This window comes from Telopea speciosissima, chromosome 9, assembly GCF_018873765.1.
Source record: "Telopea speciosissima isolate NSW1024214 ecotype Mountain lineage chromosome 9, Tspe_v1, whole genome shotgun sequence".
Lineage (NCBI taxonomy): Eukaryota > Viridiplantae > Streptophyta > Magnoliopsida > Proteales > Proteaceae > Telopea > Telopea speciosissima.
Window position 1 is genome coordinate 12,243,651 of NC_057924.1, and position 21,491 is coordinate 12,265,141.

The 21,491-nt window shown below is 37.5% G+C and overlaps 2 protein-coding genes across 9 annotated transcripts in view; one reads left to right on the forward strand and one right to left on the reverse strand.

Annotated features, from left to right (window-relative positions):
* LOC122639766 (protein MOR1) overlaps positions 1-21,491 on the forward strand; it is a 68,415-nt gene that overhangs the window by 8,144 nt on the left and 38,780 nt on the right. For 4 of the 8 annotated variants that reach the window (XM_043832716.1, XM_043832710.1, XM_043832714.1 and 1 more), the window contains exons 7-28: positions 7,409-7,491; positions 7,598-7,683; positions 7,826-7,939; positions 8,964-9,083; positions 9,613-9,715; positions 10,970-11,106; positions 11,237-11,302; positions 12,483-12,600; positions 12,732-12,775; positions 16,004-16,075; positions 16,173-16,277; positions 16,423-16,528; positions 18,074-18,186; positions 18,276-18,363; positions 18,735-18,835; positions 19,043-19,150; positions 19,260-19,365; positions 19,452-19,531; positions 19,602-19,754; positions 19,920-19,995; positions 20,112-20,236; positions 20,349-20,459. In XM_043832716.1, the coding sequence (XP_043688651.1) occupies positions 7,409-7,491; positions 7,598-7,683; positions 7,826-7,939; positions 8,964-9,083; positions 9,613-9,715; positions 10,970-11,106; positions 11,237-11,302; positions 12,483-12,600; positions 12,732-12,775; positions 16,004-16,075; positions 16,173-16,277; positions 16,423-16,528; positions 18,074-18,186; positions 18,276-18,363; positions 18,735-18,835; positions 19,043-19,150; positions 19,260-19,365; positions 19,452-19,531; positions 19,602-19,754; positions 19,920-19,995; positions 20,112-20,236; positions 20,349-20,459 (2,215 nt within the window). The remainder of the gene's footprint in view (positions 1-7,408; positions 7,492-7,597; positions 7,684-7,825; positions 7,940-8,963; positions 9,084-9,612; positions 9,716-10,969; positions 11,107-11,236; positions 11,303-12,482; positions 12,601-12,731; positions 12,776-16,003; positions 16,076-16,172; positions 16,278-16,422; positions 16,529-18,073; positions 18,187-18,275; positions 18,364-18,734; positions 18,836-19,042; positions 19,151-19,259; positions 19,366-19,451; positions 19,532-19,601; positions 19,755-19,919; positions 19,996-20,111; positions 20,237-20,348; positions 20,460-21,491) is intronic. The other 4 variants (XM_043832711.1, XM_043832715.1, XM_043832712.1 and 1 more) reach the window with 3 other exon arrangements.
* Positions 14,382-15,905, reverse strand: LOC122640154 (transcription factor bHLH148-like). Its single transcript, XM_043833309.1, has 2 exons — positions 15,868-15,905; positions 14,382-15,098 (listed from the first exon to the last, which is right to left on the reverse strand). Exons 1-2 carry the CDS (start codon positions 15,903-15,905, stop codon positions 14,387-14,389), a joined length of 750 nt encoding a protein of 249 aa, XP_043689244.1. The 3' UTR covers positions 14,382-14,386.

Below are 21,491 nucleotides of genomic sequence, written 5' to 3' on the forward strand. Positions count from 1 at the left end.
AAGGATACTTCATGCAATCACCAATTTTCCCAGAAAATAGTCAATACGCAAGACTGGATTTGTTTCTTGATTTATCTCCAAATTCTTCACCATAAGAGCTGACTGTGGGACCCATGAAAGCCATCAGTTATCACCCAAGTTACTGCTAATCAAAGGCACATAATTTGGAAATATCTAGGCCCAAAACATAGGCTTAAATCTGGCATGAAAAAAAACTGGTTTGATGGCCTTCTTAGCTGGTTCGATGAAGACAAAAATCTGGGCAGATTTCTGCCATTGATCTACATCAAACTGTGGAGAAGGAATCCCACAAACTCCAGCCTTGGCATCCTACCAAGGATTCCCTACTGCGGCCCATAATAGAGCAGTTCTACATAACCATGCTCCGTTTCTCATAGAACTCACAAGCTCAAGGCTAAATTATTTCTCACATCGTGCTGGGCTATGACTTTGTCCTCTTACTATTTTTGCATCTTTCATTTCTCATCTTTCATTTTTCGTTTCTATTTTTCATTTCTCACCTCTTTCCCCATCCCTCCTTTCCCATCTTTTCTTTCCCTTTCTTGGTTAGAACTTTGTTTTCACTACTTTGTTTTGTTTGGATCCATGTAGCCGACCCCAATAAGTTGGGATAAGGCTGAGTTTGTTGTTGTTGTATAAGTATAATTAAAAAAGGCTCCACTTTTGAGATTTTGGATGTGTGGATTTGAGAAAATTGTTTCATTGACATTTGAATAAACTAAAATTTTTAGATGAGTAGGTAAAAATCTTTATGTCTGAAAATTATTTTGCCTTGGGGTGAACTTTGGCATCCGTGGCATCTCATGGCTGTAGTTCTACACTGGTTCCTGCAGCAGAGGATCCAACTGGGCATTCTAGCTGCAGAGGAGTGCCATCTTTAGTATTTATTTTATTATTTACTAAAAGTAGTGTGTGCTACTTTTGAGGGTGTTTGAGTATTAGGTGTAAACTGGTGAGAGTGATTGCAACTATATAATAATATCCTGGAGCATCTTAGATGGATATCTGGCATGTAGCGGAGGTAATCTTTATAAAAATTATTGGAGAGGATTGGGCTATATTCCTGAGTCTATGTTCTTCATGATATCTTGGTAATATCCTTTGAAGAGGTGGATCTTATGTACCTGTTAGACTCAATCAAAGTACGAAAAAGTAGTGAACAGACTGATCGAATGCTTCTTGAGTGTTGAAGAAACAAAAATATTGGGTTAAGCTACAATATATTGCTCTTAGTTTGTATGTATAATATATCTTTCTATTGCTTCCTGAAAGATGTGAATCTCTCTAAACCTGTTAGACGAATGGGGCACTGATTTTAACATAAATGGGGAAAGCAGGGATTGACGCTAAACTGCTTCTTTGTTTAGGCTGTTTAATACCCTTTTTGTTAGCTTTAGCATTGGTTTTTTGTTCATAGTTCTCTGAAATACTCATATCTACTAAATTTACAGAACCAATTTCTTGGCTGTGAGGAAAGTGTAAAGTAATTCATTGGCACCTTTAACAACAACAACTCAGCCTTATCCCAACTAAATGGGGTGGGCTACATGGATCCTTTCCAAACAAAGTAGGGAAAACTGAGGTCCTCACAAAGGGAAGGGAAAGTAAGAGAAATGAAGAATAAATAAATAAGTAAATAAATAAAAATAAAAAGAAGAAATGAGATAAGAAAAGTTAGAAATAAAAAATGAAAGATGAAAGTAAGAGGAAATAGGATAGCCCAGACAGTCAGGAAAATCTCAGCTACATGGTGTCAACGACGTGGATCCTTGGTCTCCAATAAGCTCTATCTGAGGTCATACTTGGCACAAGAGTGACAAGACCCAGACTATGCATGTCATTCTTCAAAACCTCACCTATTGTCATTTTAGGCCTGCCCATAGCTCTTTTAGCTCCTTCAATCGGAATCAGATCAGTCCTTATTGGGGTGTTCCCAGACCTCCATTGCACATGACCAAACCATCTCAGACGACATTCTCGGATCTTGTCACTAATCGGGGCAACTCTTACATCAACTCTATTACGTTCGTTCTTCACTTTATCCTTCCTAGTTTTGCCGCATATCCATCTTAACATGCCAATCTCTGCAACGCATAGCTTCGCTATATGACATTTCTTAACTGCCCAACATTCTGCCCCATACATCATAGCAGGTCGGACAACAGTCCTGTAGAACTTTCCTTTAAGCTTTAAAGGAATGTGTCAATCACACAGTACTCCGGTAGCCCCATACATCATTGGCACCTTCTAATTAACATATTTTCCAGCTATGCTATTGGGCAGTTATGTTAATGGAACAAAACTAGTATACTTGGTCAATTCATTATTCATCCTTAAGTTTGCATCCTCTTCATCTTCTTTGTGTATTCTTGCGCTCATTTTAGTATTTCTGTTTCTCTATCTGTTATGCCATTGTCCAGTTCTAGATGTTAAGGTAGATTGTTACTTGCATATTTTTAATTGCTTTTAGAGTCCATCATAATTCCCTGAATGCAAATTTTTACGACCTTTGGGCTGTGAATGTGTCATGATGGATCTATTTATTTGGTTTTATGTCTTCATCCTTTATGCTCATTTGGTAGCAAAGAGATGAGAGTACATGGAAAACAAATAGAAACTGAATGGAGAGTGAATACAACTTTTAATATTTCTGCTTGTTTGTTGCATAAAATTGAAAAGAAATTTAAGAGACAGAGATATGACCATTAATAAATGGGTGAATGCTTTAGAAAGTTAAAAAAAAACCAAGACATTATTTAGTTACAGGATCAAATACACCATCTTCACTCAAAATCTATTGTTCTCTTATGGGCCATGAAACAAAAACTGAAAGCTATCAGAAAGGAAGGGATCTCCTTGAGTGGGACAGAAAGAAAATTCTAAAGTTCTTTGGTATTTGATCCGTGGACATAAAAAAGGCCTCACTGATATCTTCGTGCCAAGCTTCTCCTGTTGTTTTTGAGTTCCAAGGAAGATGGGTTTTTTGGGGCCATCCATGATTTTTTTTTTTTCATTTATGACCCGAGCTTCCTTCCTATTTCACATTCTGATATTCATCAAGGATTTACAGGGCCCAACAGTCCAATAAACAAAAATTTAGAAGAAATGCAGAGCAATACAACTGGAGTTAGTGCTAATGATCATTTAATGTGGAAACCAAGAAGAAGAAGAGGTGACAACAATTGGGTTTGTTGACTCCAGTTGATAATGGCTATGGCCTATGGTGCCTCTATCAATTGTCATCACCCGGTCAGCCAACTGTTTAGATCTGTTTGGGTTTCAGCTTATTTAGAGATTATGGAAGTTTTAAGAGAGGTTAAACTCCATTTTGACATTCTTCCTCCCCCCCCCCCCTTTAATGTAGCTCTAGATAGGAGAAAAATCCCACTAGAGGCCAAGCAATAGGATCTAAAGAGGGGCTGTTGGCTCGAATGGGCAGAATTAGAGTTTTTAGGTTAAATTCTAGGGTTAGGTATGGGGGAATGGGGTAATTTATATCTGATTTTAATAGGCAGGCTTAGGGGAAGCTATTAAGACAGGTTTGACACAGATTTGAATCAAATTCAGAATCCAAAATTTTAGGGTTAGGGTTTTGGGTTTTAGGGAAACAGCAAAGTAGTCAAAACTAGGGTTTATATGGGAATCTGAACCAGGGGTTAGGGTTGTGATGCAGATTCATCACCAAATAGGGCTTGTTTCATTAGAAATAAGTCTAGGGTTGGGTTACATAAATGTTGGGCCTTTGATCCCATGGGTTTCTAATGTAATAGGCCACTTTTCTGGGCCTAAAATAGGGGTACATAGGTTGCATACGGGATTAGCCCAATACTTAGTTTTTATTGTGTGTTTTTAATTGAACCGGTTTAAATTGGTTGCATCCAATTGGTTCAATTGATCTAATTTAAGTGAAGTGATCCTATTGGCTAAGAGGTTCTTATATCCTATTGGCTACTAGGGAATCTTCTTTATTTTAAGTAGTTTAAGTTGTTTTTAAGTCATTAGGACTCTTTTTTTAGTCTATTTCAATTTCCTAGTCAGTTTTAGTTAGCTAATAGGTTAAGGATTGGGTTAGGCCATTCCTTTTTAGTGTTTAAGTCTAATCTTGAGTCTTTTATATAAGGTTCTAAGGGGGCCATATATTGAACACGAATTTGATTAATAAAAACTCAGCTTTATGCTTGCTGCCTTTGTTGCTGCCTTTGCTCCATCGTGAGTGTGCCTTGTGAGTAATATCAAGGTTGCCTTATGTGTAATATCAAGGTGAAGGGATTGGTGGACTCCGATCGACTCCTTGCATCTTGTAGATCGGGAGGTCTTTTCTTCAATTCAAGCTTCTTCAAGCTGCTGCCTTATATCTGCATTACAGTAAGTATCTTGCTGCCCTTTCCTCCCTCTTACACAAACCTGATCTATAGTCTTCTTCCATCACCATTAAACCTCACTAAAACCTCCATTAATCCTGCAACTTAATTCTGCCCCTACAACAGAATTTGAAACCTTATCCAAACCCTAGCCTCTTTACATCATTAGAACCCCCTAAGCCTGCTTATTAAAACCCTATAAGCCTTTTTCCTAGATTCTGCCCCTAGACCCTAGATCCCACAAACAGCCTATTTTCATAAAGCATCCTACCCAAAACCCTAGATTTCCAACTTCATCCAAATCAAACCAAACTTACATTAATAGACTCCTAAAAATCTGCACATCATTACCAAATAAAACCCTAGCTCGAAACCCTAACCATAACCCTAATTCTGCCCTAATTAGCCTAAGCTGTCCCAATCAGCCAGCCTTGTTAAGTGATCCTATTACCCTGGCTCCTAGTGGGATTACTCCTACCTAGGACTACATTAGGTTGAGTGTTCAGATGTGTAGGAGGGAGGTTCGAGTGAAAGAGGCTTGGATTTGAATGGCTGGAAGTATGAGATCAGGATTCTAGGGTCTGGGGTGTTAATAGGGTTTTATAGAACTAGGGTTTTGAGTGAGAATTTGGGACAACAGTTCAATTCGAGTGTAGGACTGATGGAGGGGAAGCTGTGATCAGAATTTGGTAAGATTCTGATTAGGGGTTGTTGCTGGATAGGGCTTAGATGATCTAGGGTTCTAAAAATTCAGACAGAAAATAAGAGGGATTGAATGGGGGGAAGAAGAATGGATGGAACAGAAAATTAAACTTCAAATGTAGAGCAGATCTCCACCGGCAGCAAGTCTGACAAGGGTTGAAGGATAGAGCCACCTTCAGAGAGAGAACCTCCCAGCCGTCACGGCATAAGGAGTCACGGGAGATCCACCTGTCCTTCTTCCTTGATAGATCCACAAGGCAACACTCCAAAGGAGCAGCAGCAGCAGCAATCGGCAGCCAACAAATCAGTCTTTTTTCAAAAATTCAATTGTGGGGGAGTCTCCACGATTTACTTTATTTATAATATGGCTTTATGCCAAATCCTAATACAACCTAATTACTTCTCCTTCACAAAATCGTGGAAGGGAGAGGTTTAAATCTAAACTAATTAATTAAAACAGAAAATGACCAAGATACCCCTACTAACTTAAGCTAAGAACTAACTAGCTAAATAACTTAAATTGGACCACTTGGACCAATTGGATACAACCAATTCTAAACCGGCTCAACCTAAAAACAGAAAATTAAACTAAGTATGGAGAATACTAGCAAATAAACCTAATCTATGGCTCCCTAATTAAGCCCCAAGTTCAGGACTTCTTCTTCTTCCTACTTGGAGCTGCATCACCCCTGTTTTCTCCTTTTGAAATTAGAAAAACGTGAATGACTAAAATACATTTGTCTAAAAAAATTGTCTACGTTTTTTTCTTATTGGCTTTGATGTAGATCGTGTTAGCAGAACCGTGAGTTAGAAAGAAAGAATAAGAGAATAGAATAGCTTAGTATTTCATTGATAGGGCCCTCTATTTATAATAGAGAGAAAATTACAAGTAGGACTAAAATACCCTTAACTAGCTGACTCAATAAGAGCAACAGTCTAATTCTAATAACTTAATAACTAAGCAAGCCCAAAAGGACCAGAATACCCCCATGGTATTCTGGATTACATATTCCAACACTCCCCCTCAAGTTGGATTATACATATACCAAAAAAAGCTCCAGCTTGAACTAATAAGAAAAAAACTCCAAAATTCTAACAGATCGAAATATGTAGAAAAAAGACCAAAACTCTGTTCAGGGTACTGTTCATGTGAACAATGTCACAGTCCATATTTACCTTGTATGGGGATGTTTTTTAGAAGATCTTGTGGGCCCATCAAGTGGAGAAAGATTCTATTCTAATGCTGTCATAGTTTAGTTTCTATTTTCAGTTTTAGAAAGTATATTTTATTTCCTTTAGGTAGTTTCTAATTTCTGTTTGTTACTATTTTGATGTATGACAGCTAGATTTATCGGAAGTTTCTATTTTGGTTGTAAGCTACTTGGTAGCAAACACTTTGTCTTTTGGGCTCAACCCTTGAGTCTATATAATTTAATGCCCTTAGAGGCCTCCAACGGTTGAAGATTGAATAAAATAGAGAGCTATGACTTGAAGCTGTGAGAGGCAGTGGCGTGAGAGACCTTGGACTGAGAGTCCTTTATCCCCCTTCCATATCTCTTTCTTCTTCCATACCCTTTTATGTTCTTTCATATGTAAACAGAAAAGAGAAATAAAAAAAAATTCAGATTCAATTTTGTTCTCCCTTATTTTATTGATCCTGCTGCAATCAATTTCCCACTGGTTTTTCCCTGGTTCGAGTTCGAGTTTGCATTAGGTTTCCTCGACAGTCAGACCATGTAAAATTGTTTTACAGGCTATTCTATTCTTTGGGAAATGGTTCTTTAAATAACCCAAATGGTCAATATAGAAGGTTTCCTGTATGATTTGCCCAATGTGCCATGTGGAAGGATGGTGTAGGCAGCATGGCAAATCTGACTGTTGATTGATATGTCATGGTTTGGATTGCTCATGTCTCAAATTCAATGCCATGCCATCCTTGGCATTATCTTTTGTATTTTTCAGATGTCCATTTGTTTTCAACCATTTTTTCCCCAAAGTTTCATTTTCTTAGTGCATTTTCAAAGCTTTATTTTGTCACATGGCCAACTCTGTTTGAATTGAATCTTGACAGTTGGGCAGGGGACCAATCTATGCACAAATGTTGGGCCACTTAAGACCTGCCATGTGGTGTTTATTAGGGCTGTATAGGAAGCATTTCATAAATGACCCATGCATGAAATTTTCTTTTCTTCTGTCCCTTTTTGTGAACAAACGCAGCTTAAGAATTGTAACCAATATAGCAGATCTTTTTCTTGGATTGTATTTAGGACTTCAGAGGCTCAACCATGTTGTCTAATAGGCTTAACAAGTTGATTTTAGTGCAGATCTGAACAAGACAAGGAACTAGAGCCGGAGACTACACCTCAAGTCGTGGGACCTGGCCCATCTGAAGAATCTGCAGCTGATGGTAAGGCACTCTGTGAATAATTCAGTTTCATAAATGCCATTGAGTAATGTTATTTTTTTTTATCAGCTTGACTGAAGCAAACTAATATAAATATGATGTTGGTCAGTTCCTCGGGAAATAGATGAGTATGAACTCGTTGATCCAGTCGATATTTTGACCCCATTGGAGAAATCAGGCTTTTGGGATGGAGTGGTCAGTGTTCTATGTCTTGTGTTACATCTTGATGTATACTACTTCATATTCATTTTATTTGTTACTGCTATCTCACATTATATCATGCGTGGTTGAGTTTTCTTATGTTGATTGGCTGAGTGTCTTCTTTTAATGATTCTAGAAAGCTGCCAAATGGGCTGAGAGGAAGGAGGCTGTTGCAGAGCTTACAAAACTTGCGTCAACAAAAAGAATAGCTCCTGGTGATTTCACTGAAGTCTGTCGGATGCTTAAGAAGGTCTTCTAAATTCTCTTTTACCCATAACAACTATACCCAATATGTTAGTAAAATCTGTTTATGGCATTTCTCAATACCATTGTATGGTTAGGTCATCCTATCAAAGAAAGTACATTATATGGTTTTCTTTTTCTGGTTCGATACGTTTTTCCTCTCATCTTGTGTCCTTTATCTGTTTCTTTACATTTCTATTTACCTTTATATTGACTTGTATATCGAAATTAAATTTCATTCACTACTTATTTCTTCTTCCATTTTACCTTCTGATTGTATTGTATGATTCTTTTTAGTGCTTTGTGTTTTTATGGAATTGGTGTTTGGTGTATGAGCTGGATGTATGGCGGGTGCAATGCTAATCTGGCCACTTAGAACACTTAAGTGTAATATTAGTTTTCATTTGGATTATCCTTTATCCCATTTGCTCTTCTTTTGAACATATTTCTGTTTACTTTCATAGAAATATTAATGATAATATGTATTTCAAGATTGTCATAACCTCTACGCCAATGTGTTTTCTTATCAAGTTTCCAGAAGTTGCTTCTATAATGCCTGAGATGGCAATGATGAATTATCTCACTGGGCCTGCTTAACCTCCTGGACGTGGCCCGTTTAATTAAAAGGCTGTTATTGGGTTTGACCTGTTAGCCATATTACTTAAATGGGCTGGGCTAGGGCATAGTTCATGGAACCCCATTGGCTAGTATTACCATTGTAGCCTGAGCTTGCCCAGATTTTCTAGTGGGCAGATAACACATATTTTAGTGGAGTAAATTGATGTATATTAAAATATAAATTAAGCTGATTTGTTATTTATGCAAATTAGCCCCTATGCACCCTAGCTCAACATGCCATACCTGCCTGGCCCTGTTGCTACCTCTAACAATCACTTTTATGTAGGTGTGAAACTGATGCTCGAATCCCCATGTTTCATTTGTTCCCTTCTATGTTTGATATCATGTATCTTAATTTTTCATGTTATGTTATCTGTACAGAGAATTTACAAGTAATTCTTTCCTGCTTGCAGCTTATAACAGATGTGAACATAGCTGTTGCAGTGGAGGCAATCCAAGCTATTGGGAATCTAGCTAGGGGTCTCAGGACTCATTTTTCTGGGAGTTCACGCTTCATTTTGCCAGTTTTACTTGTGAGTTCATTGAAGCACACAATTTGGGGAACATGGTTGTCTGTTGTTGTATATGTCACTGCTTCTTATTTCTTTAAGTAGTGAGATAACTGGAATCCTTTGCATCTTGGAGACTGGAATAATTTGTGTCTTGGAAATTGTGATTGTCGTTCCATGATATAGTCATCTGCAATCAACTGCATCTTTTGTCCCAACCCTCTTGAGTACTTATTTGGTCATCTGTCTTATTGTTTCTACTATTACTTCAATCTTTAAAATAGGGGATAACCAACATACCAAATGTAACAAGGGTTGGTTATGTATCATCCTCGAGTCTATTTGACCATTATATATTCCTTTATTTTCTCTTTATCTTGATACTTTGATGTTCTGTGCCATTATATTGTGTTCACTGAATCAACTTCCTACCAGAGATGTATTTTGTGATCCTTGTGTTTTGAATATTTAGAACATTTGGCTTTACCTTAAAGCATACATGCTCTTGGAATTGTGTTTGTTGGACTTAAAATATATATTTTTTCTTGAATAGGAAAAATTGAAAGAGAAGAAACCGACCCTTACAGATGCACTTACTCAAACGCTACAGGCAATGCACAAGGCTGGCTGCTTAACCCTTGCTGATGTCGTAGAAGGCATGTTTTCCTCTTTCAATGTAGTTGGAAAATGATATCATTAGTGGTGTGACCAACTGTATGCTTTATCTCCATGGGTAACAAAATATTGCTGTTCTGTTATGAATTTTTGTTCCATTTTGCTCATTAGTTTTATGTATGATATACACTGTTACCCCTTTAGATGAGGTTATAATACGTGTGCATTTCAATACCCCTTTCCTTAATGGTGGTGCCTTGTTATCATGCCATGTCTCTGTCTTTTCTGTTGTTATTTATTTTACATTTGTAGGAGGGGAAAGATTGGACTGACCGAATAAGTATAGAGATAAAACAATATTGTGAATCCTCTTATACTGTGGACTGAAATGGTTTCATAGGATGAAAGCTTCGGATTTCTCAATTGCCAAAATATATCTCCTTCCAACAGATATAATCTTCGGACTATGGTCTCCACAAATCTGGGTGAAGGTTGTTCATCACAATTTATTTTTTAAATCTTTCCATGAGCCACAAGGGCCACAATTAATTGCAAGTGGCATATTTTCTGAAGATTTCATCCGTTGCAATTAAGAAATGGATGGTCATGATGAGATGAGGGATTTTTTTATCTTTTAATTGCAAAGGAATGGATGCTCATGATGAGATGAGAAATTTTTTTTCTGTAGTTATCTAGTTGATATGAGGCAGAAAATTTGAGGTGTTCTAATCAAGCTGGCATTTCAGAAAGTGGCTGGATTTTGTATGGAGCCCACAGTCGACCTCCTTAGGATAGGGTCCCAATAGAAGAAAAAGCACAAAAATAGTAAGGAGCAGTTAGATACTCGACTTTTTGATTTAATTAATGAAGTGTGCCGTGAGATGTTCTTTCTGAGGATGGAGATTTTTAGCCCTCTTATGATGCTTAGAAGTCATAGTGAGACTCTATGTAATCTATCTCTTCTCAGCATTGCTTTTCTATTCTTGGAGGATAACTGAAGAGCAGTTTTATTCTGGGATATTTTGCTTGAAAATGTTTCCAAGAAATTTGAAACACAGAAAAAGTATTAGATTTCTGTTTAATGTAGAAAATTTCTATTCTTTCGTGGTAATTGAACTCGTTGCTTATGGAATTTTTTTAGGATACAAAATAAGTATTGTTGATTTAATTTTTTCGTTCTTTATTTAGCTGTAATAGGATATAGTTTTTGAGTTTATCGTTTGTTCACTTACCTAATAGGATATAGTTTTTGAGTTTATCGTTTGTTCACTTACCTGCTGTACTTGCTATTGCAGATGTTAGAACTGCAGTAAAAAATAAAGTTCCTCTTGTTCGCTCTTTAACTTTGAACTGGGTCACTTTTTGTATTGAGACGAGCAATAAAGCTGTTGTTCTTAAGTTGCATAAGGATTATGTCCCCTTATGTATGGAGGTTAGAGAAGCCTTTACCCCCACATTTTTTTTAGATCCTTATCAGTTTAATTTTTCTTCTGGTAATTTCTGCTTTATTTGTTTGGTTCAATTATCATAGTTAACTTCTTAAGTATTTTTTGATCATGTAGTGCCTGAATGACGGAACCCCAGATGTGAGGGATGCCTCATTTTCTGTTTTGGCAGCGATTGCTAAGGTAGTTCTCCTGCAGTCCTGTGTGAAGTGAATATTATTTTCCCTCTCCCTTTAAATTTTTCCATAGTTATCAAGGCGGCAAGGCGACCCAAGGGCGTGGAGGGTTGCCTAAGTGATTAGGCAAGAAGGCGACTGCCTAGGCAACGTCTAGGCGACCAAGGCGCCCAAGTGTTATTTTGTATTTCCCCTTTTTTCTAACATTATTTAGTATGCTACAATATATACCTTATATCATAAAAAATCAACATTAAGCCACATCAAGCATAAAAAATCAACATTAAGTCCCAAGTCATAAAAAGTCAATATTAAGCCACATCAAGTCATAAACAATCAACATAGAACTAGAAGACAGTAGAGCTGAAGAAGTAAGCTATTGGAAGTTTAAAACAATCAAAACATACATTTGGATCGTACTGTTCTTGGAATTGGTCATTGTCCTGGTATAACTAGTTTCACATTTGGTTTATACTGTTCTTAGAAAATATGATCATATCTATAAATAATTAAACTGCTCTCAATTTAGAGAAATGTTTTTGTTCTCTAAGAAGTTTGACTGGTCATATGATTTTTTTTTTTACATGAGACCTTTTGTATTAAGTAGAACACAAAAACAGCTTTCCAACAAATCCAAGGTTGCTTAAATCTAATTTATATTGAAGGAGTTATGTTCCGGTCAAACCTTTTTTGATGTGCGCGAATATTGTCAAAATCGTTCTGAATGAAAATATTTTTTTTTTATATATCAAACAAATGATTATTTTACTGTACTTTTGGTTTTTAGCAATGTTTTACCATATTAAGATTATAGAATTTTTAGATTTGAAAAAAACTCCCGCATTTCAAAGTTAAAAATTCATCTGCTGCCAAAAATCCAGTTTTTGTTCTTGAACTGGAGGGTTGACTTTTTATCCTTTTGGAATTTTATTTTTTAACTATTTTTATTGGGTTGAAATAGGGGGTATTTGCTTATTTATGAATAATATCTTAAGTAAATGAAATATTACTTAAATGATATTTGACATAAATAAGGGTCAATAACACTAAGGCGGCAGTCGCCTAGGTCCCCAAAATTCTGCCTAGGTGGTGCCTAGTCGACGCCTTGACAACTATGAATGTTTCTTTTGTTGCTTTAGAGATAACTAGTTCCAATTTCCTTCTTTGTACTTTAATGCATTGGACAGTTAGTTGGTATGAGACCCTTAGAAAAATCCCTGGAGAAACTTGATGAGGTGAGAAAGAAAAAATTAGCAGACATGATTGGGAGTTCTAGTGATGGCGTGCTTCCAAGTACGGGCTCAGGTTCGAATATGCTTTCCCCCTGTTTTGTACTGCTTTTGCTGTAGAGAATCCTTCTATATGTTTACTTCTTTATTTTGTTACTCTTTTTTTTTTTTACTTTAATGTCCTTACAAGTTTATTTTGTAAAACACCAGCTGCTGCTCCGATTTCGAGTGGGAGCGTCTCATCGTCTATGGTGGGTTGATTTTGTATTTTCTGATTGATTTAATGTTCCAGATTTGGCTTAACATAGACCTCTCTTAGTCCGGATTGGTATTGTCAATGTAAAAGTTTGTATTGTTTGCTTCTTGATGTTTTCCTCTCAGTTTATTATTTCGCAGACCAAACACTGTCTACACTTCTGTAGTAGTATATTTGGTTCTTGACATTTTTTTTATAAAAATTAACTTGTCACATTGAATGATAAACTCAGAACATATTAGTTTAGGGAATTCCTATTTAGGTGGTGATTTGAAGGTTTTGTTTATAGAATATCATTTCAGAAAAAAGGTGAAGTTTTTGTTGTTGAACTAACCAGAGACAAAAAATTTATGGTTTGGAAGAAGAGCTGAAAAAATGGTAGATTTTGGGTATGGTTTCATAAACTAGGGATTATTTATCAGCAAGTTTCTGGAGGGTTGGGTGTGCTGATGGTTTCAGGAGTTCTGGTTTTCTTGAAGAAAGGTAAGTTTGGCAGGTACATTTAAGATTAGTAAATGTTCGTTGAAGATGTATTAGGATTAATGGTTTAGCGATATGGTTATTAGATTGTGTTTTACTGTAGAAAGGCAACAGCGAATTGCTGGGGGGTGGGTTGGGGGAAAGGTAAGAGAACCAATTAGAAAATGCTGAGCTGTTCGAGAAGAAATCTAGTTCGTCAAGCTTCACATTTGACGAAACAAAGCATTATGTCTTATTATGGGTTAACCAATCTAAACCAATGGAATATCCTCCCTCCCCACCATCACCATACACACAAAATAAAAAAAAAAGGGAAAATTACACTGCCACCCCCTGAGGTTTGTATTAAATACAGAGCGATCCCCTGTGCTTCTAAATTATACAGCCACACCCCTTGAGGTTTGGTTAGTTGTTACAGACAGCCCCTCTCTGTTATATCATTCCCGTTAAGTGGTACTGTGTTGGTAATTCATGATTTAAAATGACTAATATACCCCTAATTCTCAATTTTTTCCTTTTTACTAATTTTACTCTTGAAACAAACTTAATGGGACCCACCATCCCTCCTCCTCCTCCTCCTCCTCCTCCTCCTCCTTCTTCTTCTTCTTCTTCTTCTCTGCAACCCCACTGGCCCCCACCACCTGTTGCAACTCAATCCCACCCGCCCTACCCCCCTGCAACCTAACAACACCCCACCCCACCCTCCCTGATGATGAATTCAACTCTGCAGGTTCAGATTAAAGGTGAGTTTCCGTTCCTCATCTTCTCCACCATCTCCGGCGGCATTTCCCTGATCGGCCTTCACTCGTAGGTGTCATAATCCACTTCCCAAAGCCCCAGTCCGTGCAAGTCCTTAGGTTCCCCCATTAGCCCCACCAGAACCAGCCGGTCGTCAAAAACGGTGAGCGTTACTCCCTCCAGGAGTCCATAGACCCCCAATACGTGGAAACTGGAAAGCATTTAAACAATGTTGGAGAAAAAGCTAAAAAACAAGAGAGCCATTATACAAATAAAATACAAGAATATAAAATTAAAGGCGATGGAATGATGAGAGTGAATAATGGGCAAATGAAAATTTTTTTAAAAAACAAGCGAGCAAGAGCAACTTTTTTTTTTTTCCTGGTTGTCATCTCTGCGTGGAACTGAGGCAGTCCAGACTCGAAGGATCGGCGGTGGGTGCAGCGCCACCGGCGACGGAAAGCAGTTGAGTGAGGGTGGTCATGGCTCTGACCTGCATCTCCAAGGCTGCTATGTAATCTGTGGCTTCCTCGAGAAGATCCGGGAAGGGGAGTTTCCGGCATCCCGGAACTAAGCTTCCGAGGACACGCACCTTCCGTTGAACCGTTGGCAATCTCTTGTCTTTCTTCAAGGCAAGGATGCTAATCCCCCCTCGTCTCTTGGATCTACAGTTGTTGGGGATAGCTACTCTCTGCTTCCTTTTCTTCTTGAACTTCAATTTGAGTCTGTTTGTCAGGATCGCTCGACTCCATCTCGTTCGTCCCTTGGCTGCTACGGCTAAGACCCTGTCTGCTGCTTCTCTCAAGGCACGGCTCTTGTGCGGGATAGATTCCACTGGACAAGGAGAATCAGAAGTGGAAGAAGAAGAAGAAGAAGAAGATGCCGGTGCTAGTGAAGGTGAAGGATTACGGCGAACTTGACGCAGAGCTTTGATGAGCTTGGAGGAATAACTCTGTTGTTCGGCAGGGGATTTCCGTCTCGTCTGGTTCTGATTCTGGCTCGGATTCGAAGGTTTCTTCTTCCTCTTCTTTTTGGACTCTCGGGATCTCTGGGTGTTGGTTTCGGGATTCAAGATCAGGGGCGACGCCACACAAGTGGTGCTTTCACATGGTGCCAATTCAAGTGGAAGGGATCGAAGGAGAAAGAGAATCTGGTCGAGTGGGACGAAGGTTGCAGCGGTGGTGGTTGAAGAAGAACAAGAAAGATGAAGAAGAAGAAATAGTGGTGGGTCCCACTTTTTTATGTTAGAAAAATAAAAAATTAGAATAGGGTTATTTTAATTGAAGGGCAAAGTTGGTATTTAAAATATATTATTTAACACCGTTCACTCACCGTCCACGTAGGGGGTCTGGTTGTATATTTTAGAAACACAGGGGGTCGTTCTGTATTTTATATAAACCTTAGGGGGTGGCATTGTAATTTACCCAAAAAAAAAAGAAAAAAAAACCGAACGAATGACTTTTGAATCCCATCACCTTGAGAGCATAGTTATCAAGGCGAGAAGGCGACCATGGCATTATAGAGGGTTAAAAATCCAAGGCGAAACCGCCATGGCGGCAAGGCACTCGCCTAGGCGTCCAAGGAGCCTGGACACCATGGGCGACGTCTTGATAACTATGCTTGAAAGTTTAAAAAAGAATCTGCTTAGAAAGGGTGGGCCATCTAGCTCCCTTCCACTATTCTGGTTACTCCCTCCAATGTTTGAATTATTTGATCTGTTGAGGTCTTTTTGTTGTTTATTTTTAGGAACAAAATATTAAGTCTCTATCCTTGTCCACTTCTGCTATTTTTCCACTTCATCATCATTATGTGTAATCAATCATTGGATGTTTGTATTTGATCTTTTGAGATTTGCTCAATTCTACTTACGTCTTTATCGTTGAAGTTCTTGAATCATCTTTGAACATAATTTGTGTTTTACATAATGTCTCTTCAACCTTTGTCTTCAGAAACTAAGAATTTTCTTTGTTGCAGTTGCATTCAAACTGATATTATCCTTTTGCAGGCCATTGAGAGTTCATTTGCAAGAAAATCTGCTGCAAGCATGCTTAGTGGGAAGAAACCTGTCCAGGCAGCTGTGAGCTATTTATTTTCCTTTATTTTTAACTAAATTTATTTTGTATTCTATTGTTCTTATTGTAATCCTGTTTTGACCTAATTGAATATTTTATCAGCTGGTCATTAAAAAAAGTGGGGCAGTTAAACAAAGTGTTGGCAAGAAAGCTGATGGTGTTGGACAGTCAAAGGCCGTGGGATTGGTTGAACCTGAAAATGTTGAGGTAAATGGCCAGCCACTCAGTGCTACTTTTATGTTGGGCTGCCCTTTGAGCTGAATTGCATCTAGTGGCATGTAATTCTGTTCTTAATTTTGACCTTCAAAATATTAAGTTGTTGATTGCCATTTGGTTTTCTTTATGTCCTCAGCCAGCAGACATGAGTCTTGAAGAGATTGAAAGCAGATTAGGTTGCCTTCTACAAGCAGATACACTATCTCAACTGAAGAGCACTGTATGGAAAGAGAGGCTTGAAGGTCTATGTTGTTCTCTTGATATGGCTTTTTTTCCAATCATTAATTTTCCTATTATGTCTAGCTTATTTGTTTGATTACAGTTATTACCTTGGTAAAATGATCAGCTCATCAACAAAGAAGAAGGATAAGAAGAAGAAAGGAAAGCTTGTTTTCTGCTTTTTTGGTCTTCTTCATTCATTCCCATACAAATCTTCTTGAAGCAGACCATTGACTAGATTCCTGAAGAAATAATAAAATTAGACGTTAGACTAGATTCTCTCTTTCTCCCGCTAAATGAAGTTGGAAGAAATATACGCCTGGTCAAAAAGCCCTGCTGATTGACGGGGTTTGAGTGGTAGGTTCAAGAGCTCTCTGCTTTCGTCAGATTAGAGGACTATGGAAAGATTCAGCAATGACTAGCATAAAATTTGTATTGTAGGGAAACCCTGCAAGCAATCTCAACCCTTCAGATATTTCAATCTTAACCTCAGCCTAGATTGAACTGACCTGCCTTCGAACTCAATAATTGATGTGCAATAAACTCCTTAGCAGGGTGACTCATACCAGATAATTAAGTAAACAAAACTCAATGTGTATAAAACTGAACTCAATTTCCTACTAGAAAGTAGAAAATTTGCAAACCTCTTGAATAATTGGCTGAATCACTAATCAAGTTTATCTTCAGATAGTTTTTTTCCCCTTTTTCTGGGGTGATTCGCTTCAGCTAATTTTTTTTTTTTTTCTAATTATGATTTTGCAATTGTGCTTAATTAGCATGGTATATCCTGATTGTTCTTCAGTTGAGCGCTCTCTCTCTGCCTTTTTTGATTTATTCATCAACATATTTGTTAAGGCAACTAGGCGACCCAAGGCGTTGGAGGGGAGCTTAGGTGACAAGATGCCCATCTAAGGTGCTGCCTAGGTGCCCTAGGAGTGCATTAATGACTGTCATATAATTATGTTTATATGCAACATAGAAGCCATATCAATGCAATGTGATATAATTATGCTAATAATGGCCTAATATGAGAAAATCAACCTATAACAAACGAAGCATAGGATATAATATAAGTATAATCATTAAAAATAAAGCAATAAATATAAATCAACGTAAACTTATGAAGTGTCAGCAAGGCGTGCTGTAGCCTTGGACCCAAGAAAGAGCCTGGACGCTTAGGCGACACCTTGAGAACTATATTCCTCTATCATTGCCTAACTGTTGGTGCTCGTTACTCTTCAGTTTAAGTTGCTGTTGGTATGATGGACCAAACAGTGTCTGTACTTAATAGGATTTTTATTATAGGGATAGAGGAGAGAGATTGTTTTTCATTTAGATCAATCCCTTTTTTTAAAGGCAGAAGATTATTAGGTGTGATGCACAATTTGGCAGCTCAGGCACTGAACTGCCACTCACACTCTATCTCACTCTATATTTGAGCTTTGAATTGATTTGAGTTACGAAGGAAGTGTTGAACATGGATTGTTCTGTGTGTAGTTTATATATTACCTGTGAATAATTATATTGTTTCTTGGAGTGCCATTATTAAGCTTCATTTCCTGTTGCAGCAATTGTCTCTCTGAAGCAGCAGGTAGAAGGTCTTCAAGAGATTGACCAGTCTGCAGAGATTTTGATTCGTTTATTATGTGTCATTCCTGGGTGGGGTGAGAAAAATGTTCAGGTAAGCTAAACCGTTCTGGACCAAGATCTCCAGGAGCTAATTTTATAATTGCAGTAGATCAATCATTTTTTTTCTCCCAATGGATGCAGGTCCAACAACAGGTTATTGAAGTAATTACTCACATAGCCTCATCAGTGATTAAATTTCCGAAACGATGTGCTGTACTATGCCTTCTAGGTGAGTATTATGGTTATGGAATTGCATTGCTTTTCATGGATGTTAAAGCTTTCTGTGAAATCTGCTGTACAGTAATTGTACCAAGTTGCAGTCCCAAATTTACGTTTATGAAATATGTTAGAATGGGAAAAATTGCATATTCGGGTCAGTTCGATCGATGACGTTTGAGTGTTGTTGAATAATCAAAACTAGTGGGTCAATGCTGCATTTTTGGCCTCCCATTTGAAACAAGTTATTGGCTCGGGGCCTGGTTTGCTCATCAGTTGCTAAATTTTACGATGTTTTATATTTTCTGGGCTTGTGTAGGGCTATTCTGTGTCTTTTAAAGCATAAGCTGATGTTGTAGCTTTTCCAATATCCCTAAATTACAGGTATAAGTGAACGGGTGGCTGATATTAAGACCCGTGTTCATGCAATGAAGTGTTTGACTACTTTCTCTGAAGCAGTGGGTCCGGGATTTATTTTTGAAAGAGTAAGTATTTTTGGTTTTCTAATTGACCCCGGTGTTCTAAATACACACATACAACTCTCTCTCTCTCTCTCTCTATATATATATATATATATATATGTGTGTGTGTAGTTTTTTTTTCCCTTTTTGGGGGGTTTCTTGCTTATTTTCCATCTGTTTTTTTGGAACTTGTTCTGTTGAATAATAACTTCAGAGAGTTGTTTATTGTAGCTTTACAAAATCATGAAAGAGCACAAGAATCCCAAGGTTCTTAGTGAGGGCATTTTGTGGATGGTTTCTGCAGTTGAGGATTTTGGCGTTTCACATTTAAAGCTTAAGGTGTTTTCCAGTTTCATTTTTGTCCATGCTGCTATGTTTATTCCGTATTCATTTTTCTTCCTCTTTGTAGCTAATATGAAGATGTGTATAATCCTGTCTTATTTTTCAGGATTTAATTGATTTCTGCAAGGACACAGGTCTTCAGTCGAGTGCCGCTGCCACTAGAAATGCAACTATAAAGCTTATTGGTGCACTACATAAGTTTGTTGGTCCAGGTGCTCATATTAGTTTTTCCTATCAAATATTGGGTAGTTTCCATTTTCATCGTGTGGCTAACATTTCTGTTATTACTTGTTAATAGATATTAAAGGGTTTCTTGTGGATGTCAAGCCTGCACTTCTTAGTACACTTGATGCCGAGTATGAGAAAAATCCATTTGAGGTTTGTTTTTGGGCTCCACATCTCTGTTTATTTTCTGGTCGTGGAATGCTAATTTTGTTGAATTTTTTTGCAGGGGGCGTCAGCAGCTCCAAAAAAAACTGTTAAGGCATCGGACTCTACTTTGTCTATGTCTGCTGTTGGATTGGGTGGCCTGCCTCATGAGGATATTAGTGGGAAAATCACGCCTACTCTACTTAAGAACTTGAGTAGTTCTGATTGGAAGGTATGTGTCTCAAAGCATTCTTATGAAGCTTGTTGTATGTCATTTTTTTTTGTTGGTTCTTGTTGTGCTTGTGTGTGTGTGTGTGTGTGTGGGTATCTGTTTGTGCAGTAAGCGGATAGGATCTTATTAGTTAACCATAGGTTTGAACGTTATTCAATTTTCCAGGTCCGTTTGGAATCTATTGAATCGGTCAATAAAATTTTGGAAGAAGCCAACAAACGCATTCAACCAACTGGAACGGGTAGACCATTAATTTAATCTGTTTACTTTGGTATCATGCAGTCATTTGCTAGTGGTTGACAGAACTTTTACTTGTTCAGTGTACTTATCTCTAGTTAATTATCTGTGGTATGCCAGGGGAGTTATTTGCTGCGCTTAGAGGCCGTCTATATGACAGCAACAAAAATTTAATAATGGCAACCTTAGCCACTCTTGGTGGTGTTGCTTCTGCTATGGGTCCATCTGTTGAGAAGGCAAGCAAGGTTTGTGGACTCAAAGGACCCGTGCTTGGTTTGATGTTTTTTGTTGCTTTTTTTTTTTCCCCCTTTCATATTTTAGTTTTAATTACAATTTGAAAAGTTTGGATTTTTGCAGGGAATTCTTTCGGATGTTTTGAAATGCCTTGGTGACAATAAAAAGCATATGAGAGAGTGCACTCTGAATACAGTGGATTCCTGGGTTGCTGCTGTTCATCTTGATAAGATGGTAGGCTTAATTTTTTTATACCTAGCATAGTTGTCAAGGTGGCAAGGCGGCCTAAGGTGTTGGAGGTGCCTAATCGTTTTGGCGACAAGGCGCCCGCCTAGGCGCCCAAGTGTTATTTTTTATTTCCCCTCTTTTCTAACATTATTTAGTATGCTACAATATGTACCTTATATTTAAAAAAATCAACATTAAACCACATCAAGTCATAAAAAATCAATATTAAGCAATATCAAGTCATCAAAAATCAACATTAAGTCACATTAATTAATCAAAAATCAATATTAAGCCACATAAAGTCATCAACAATCAACATAGAACTAGATGACCGTAGAACTGAAGAAGCAAGCGATTGAAAGATTTGAAACAATCAAAACATAAATTTGATTTATACTGTTCTTAGAAAATATGAACTTATCAATATGTAATTAAATTACTCTCGATTTATAGAAATGTTTTTGTTCTCTAAGAAGTTTGACTGATCAAAAGATTTTATTTTTACATAAGACTTTTTTTATACGTAGAACACAAAACCATCTTTCCAACAAATCCAAGTTTGCTAAAATCTGATTTATATTGAAGGAGTTATGTTCCGGTCAAACCTTAATTGGTTTCTGCGAATGTTGTCAAAATCACTCTCAATGAAAATATTTTTTTAAATGGCAAAGCAAATGAATATTTTACTGCACTTTGGGTTTTTAGCAATGTTTTACCATATTAAGATCTATGAAATTTTTAGATTTGAAAAAAAACTAAGCATTAGAAAATTGAAAATTTCACCTACTGCCAAAAGTCTAGTTTTTGTTCTTGAACTTGGGGGTTGACTTTTTATCGTTTTGGAATTTGATTTTGTAACTATTTTTATTGGATTCAAATAGGGGGTATTTGCTTATTTCTGAATAATATCTTAAGTAAATGAAATACAGATATTTGGCATAAATAAGTGCCAGAACCTGGTCCGATATCATTGAAACCAGTGCAAGGCGCCCTACACTATGGCGGGATCCGCCTAGGCCCCTAGGGATCCATATAGAC

Excerpts from the sequence above, each read along its gene's own strand:
- LOC122640154 (XM_043833309.1), bottom strand. The coding sequence starts at position 15,905 with ATGTTCAAAGATGATTCAAGAACTTCAACGATAAAGAC. Across the intron at positions 15,099-15,867 it reads AGAACTTCAACGATAAAGAC|CACCACTTGTGTGGCGTCGC; the intron begins GTAAGTAGAATT and ends ACCATGTGAAAG.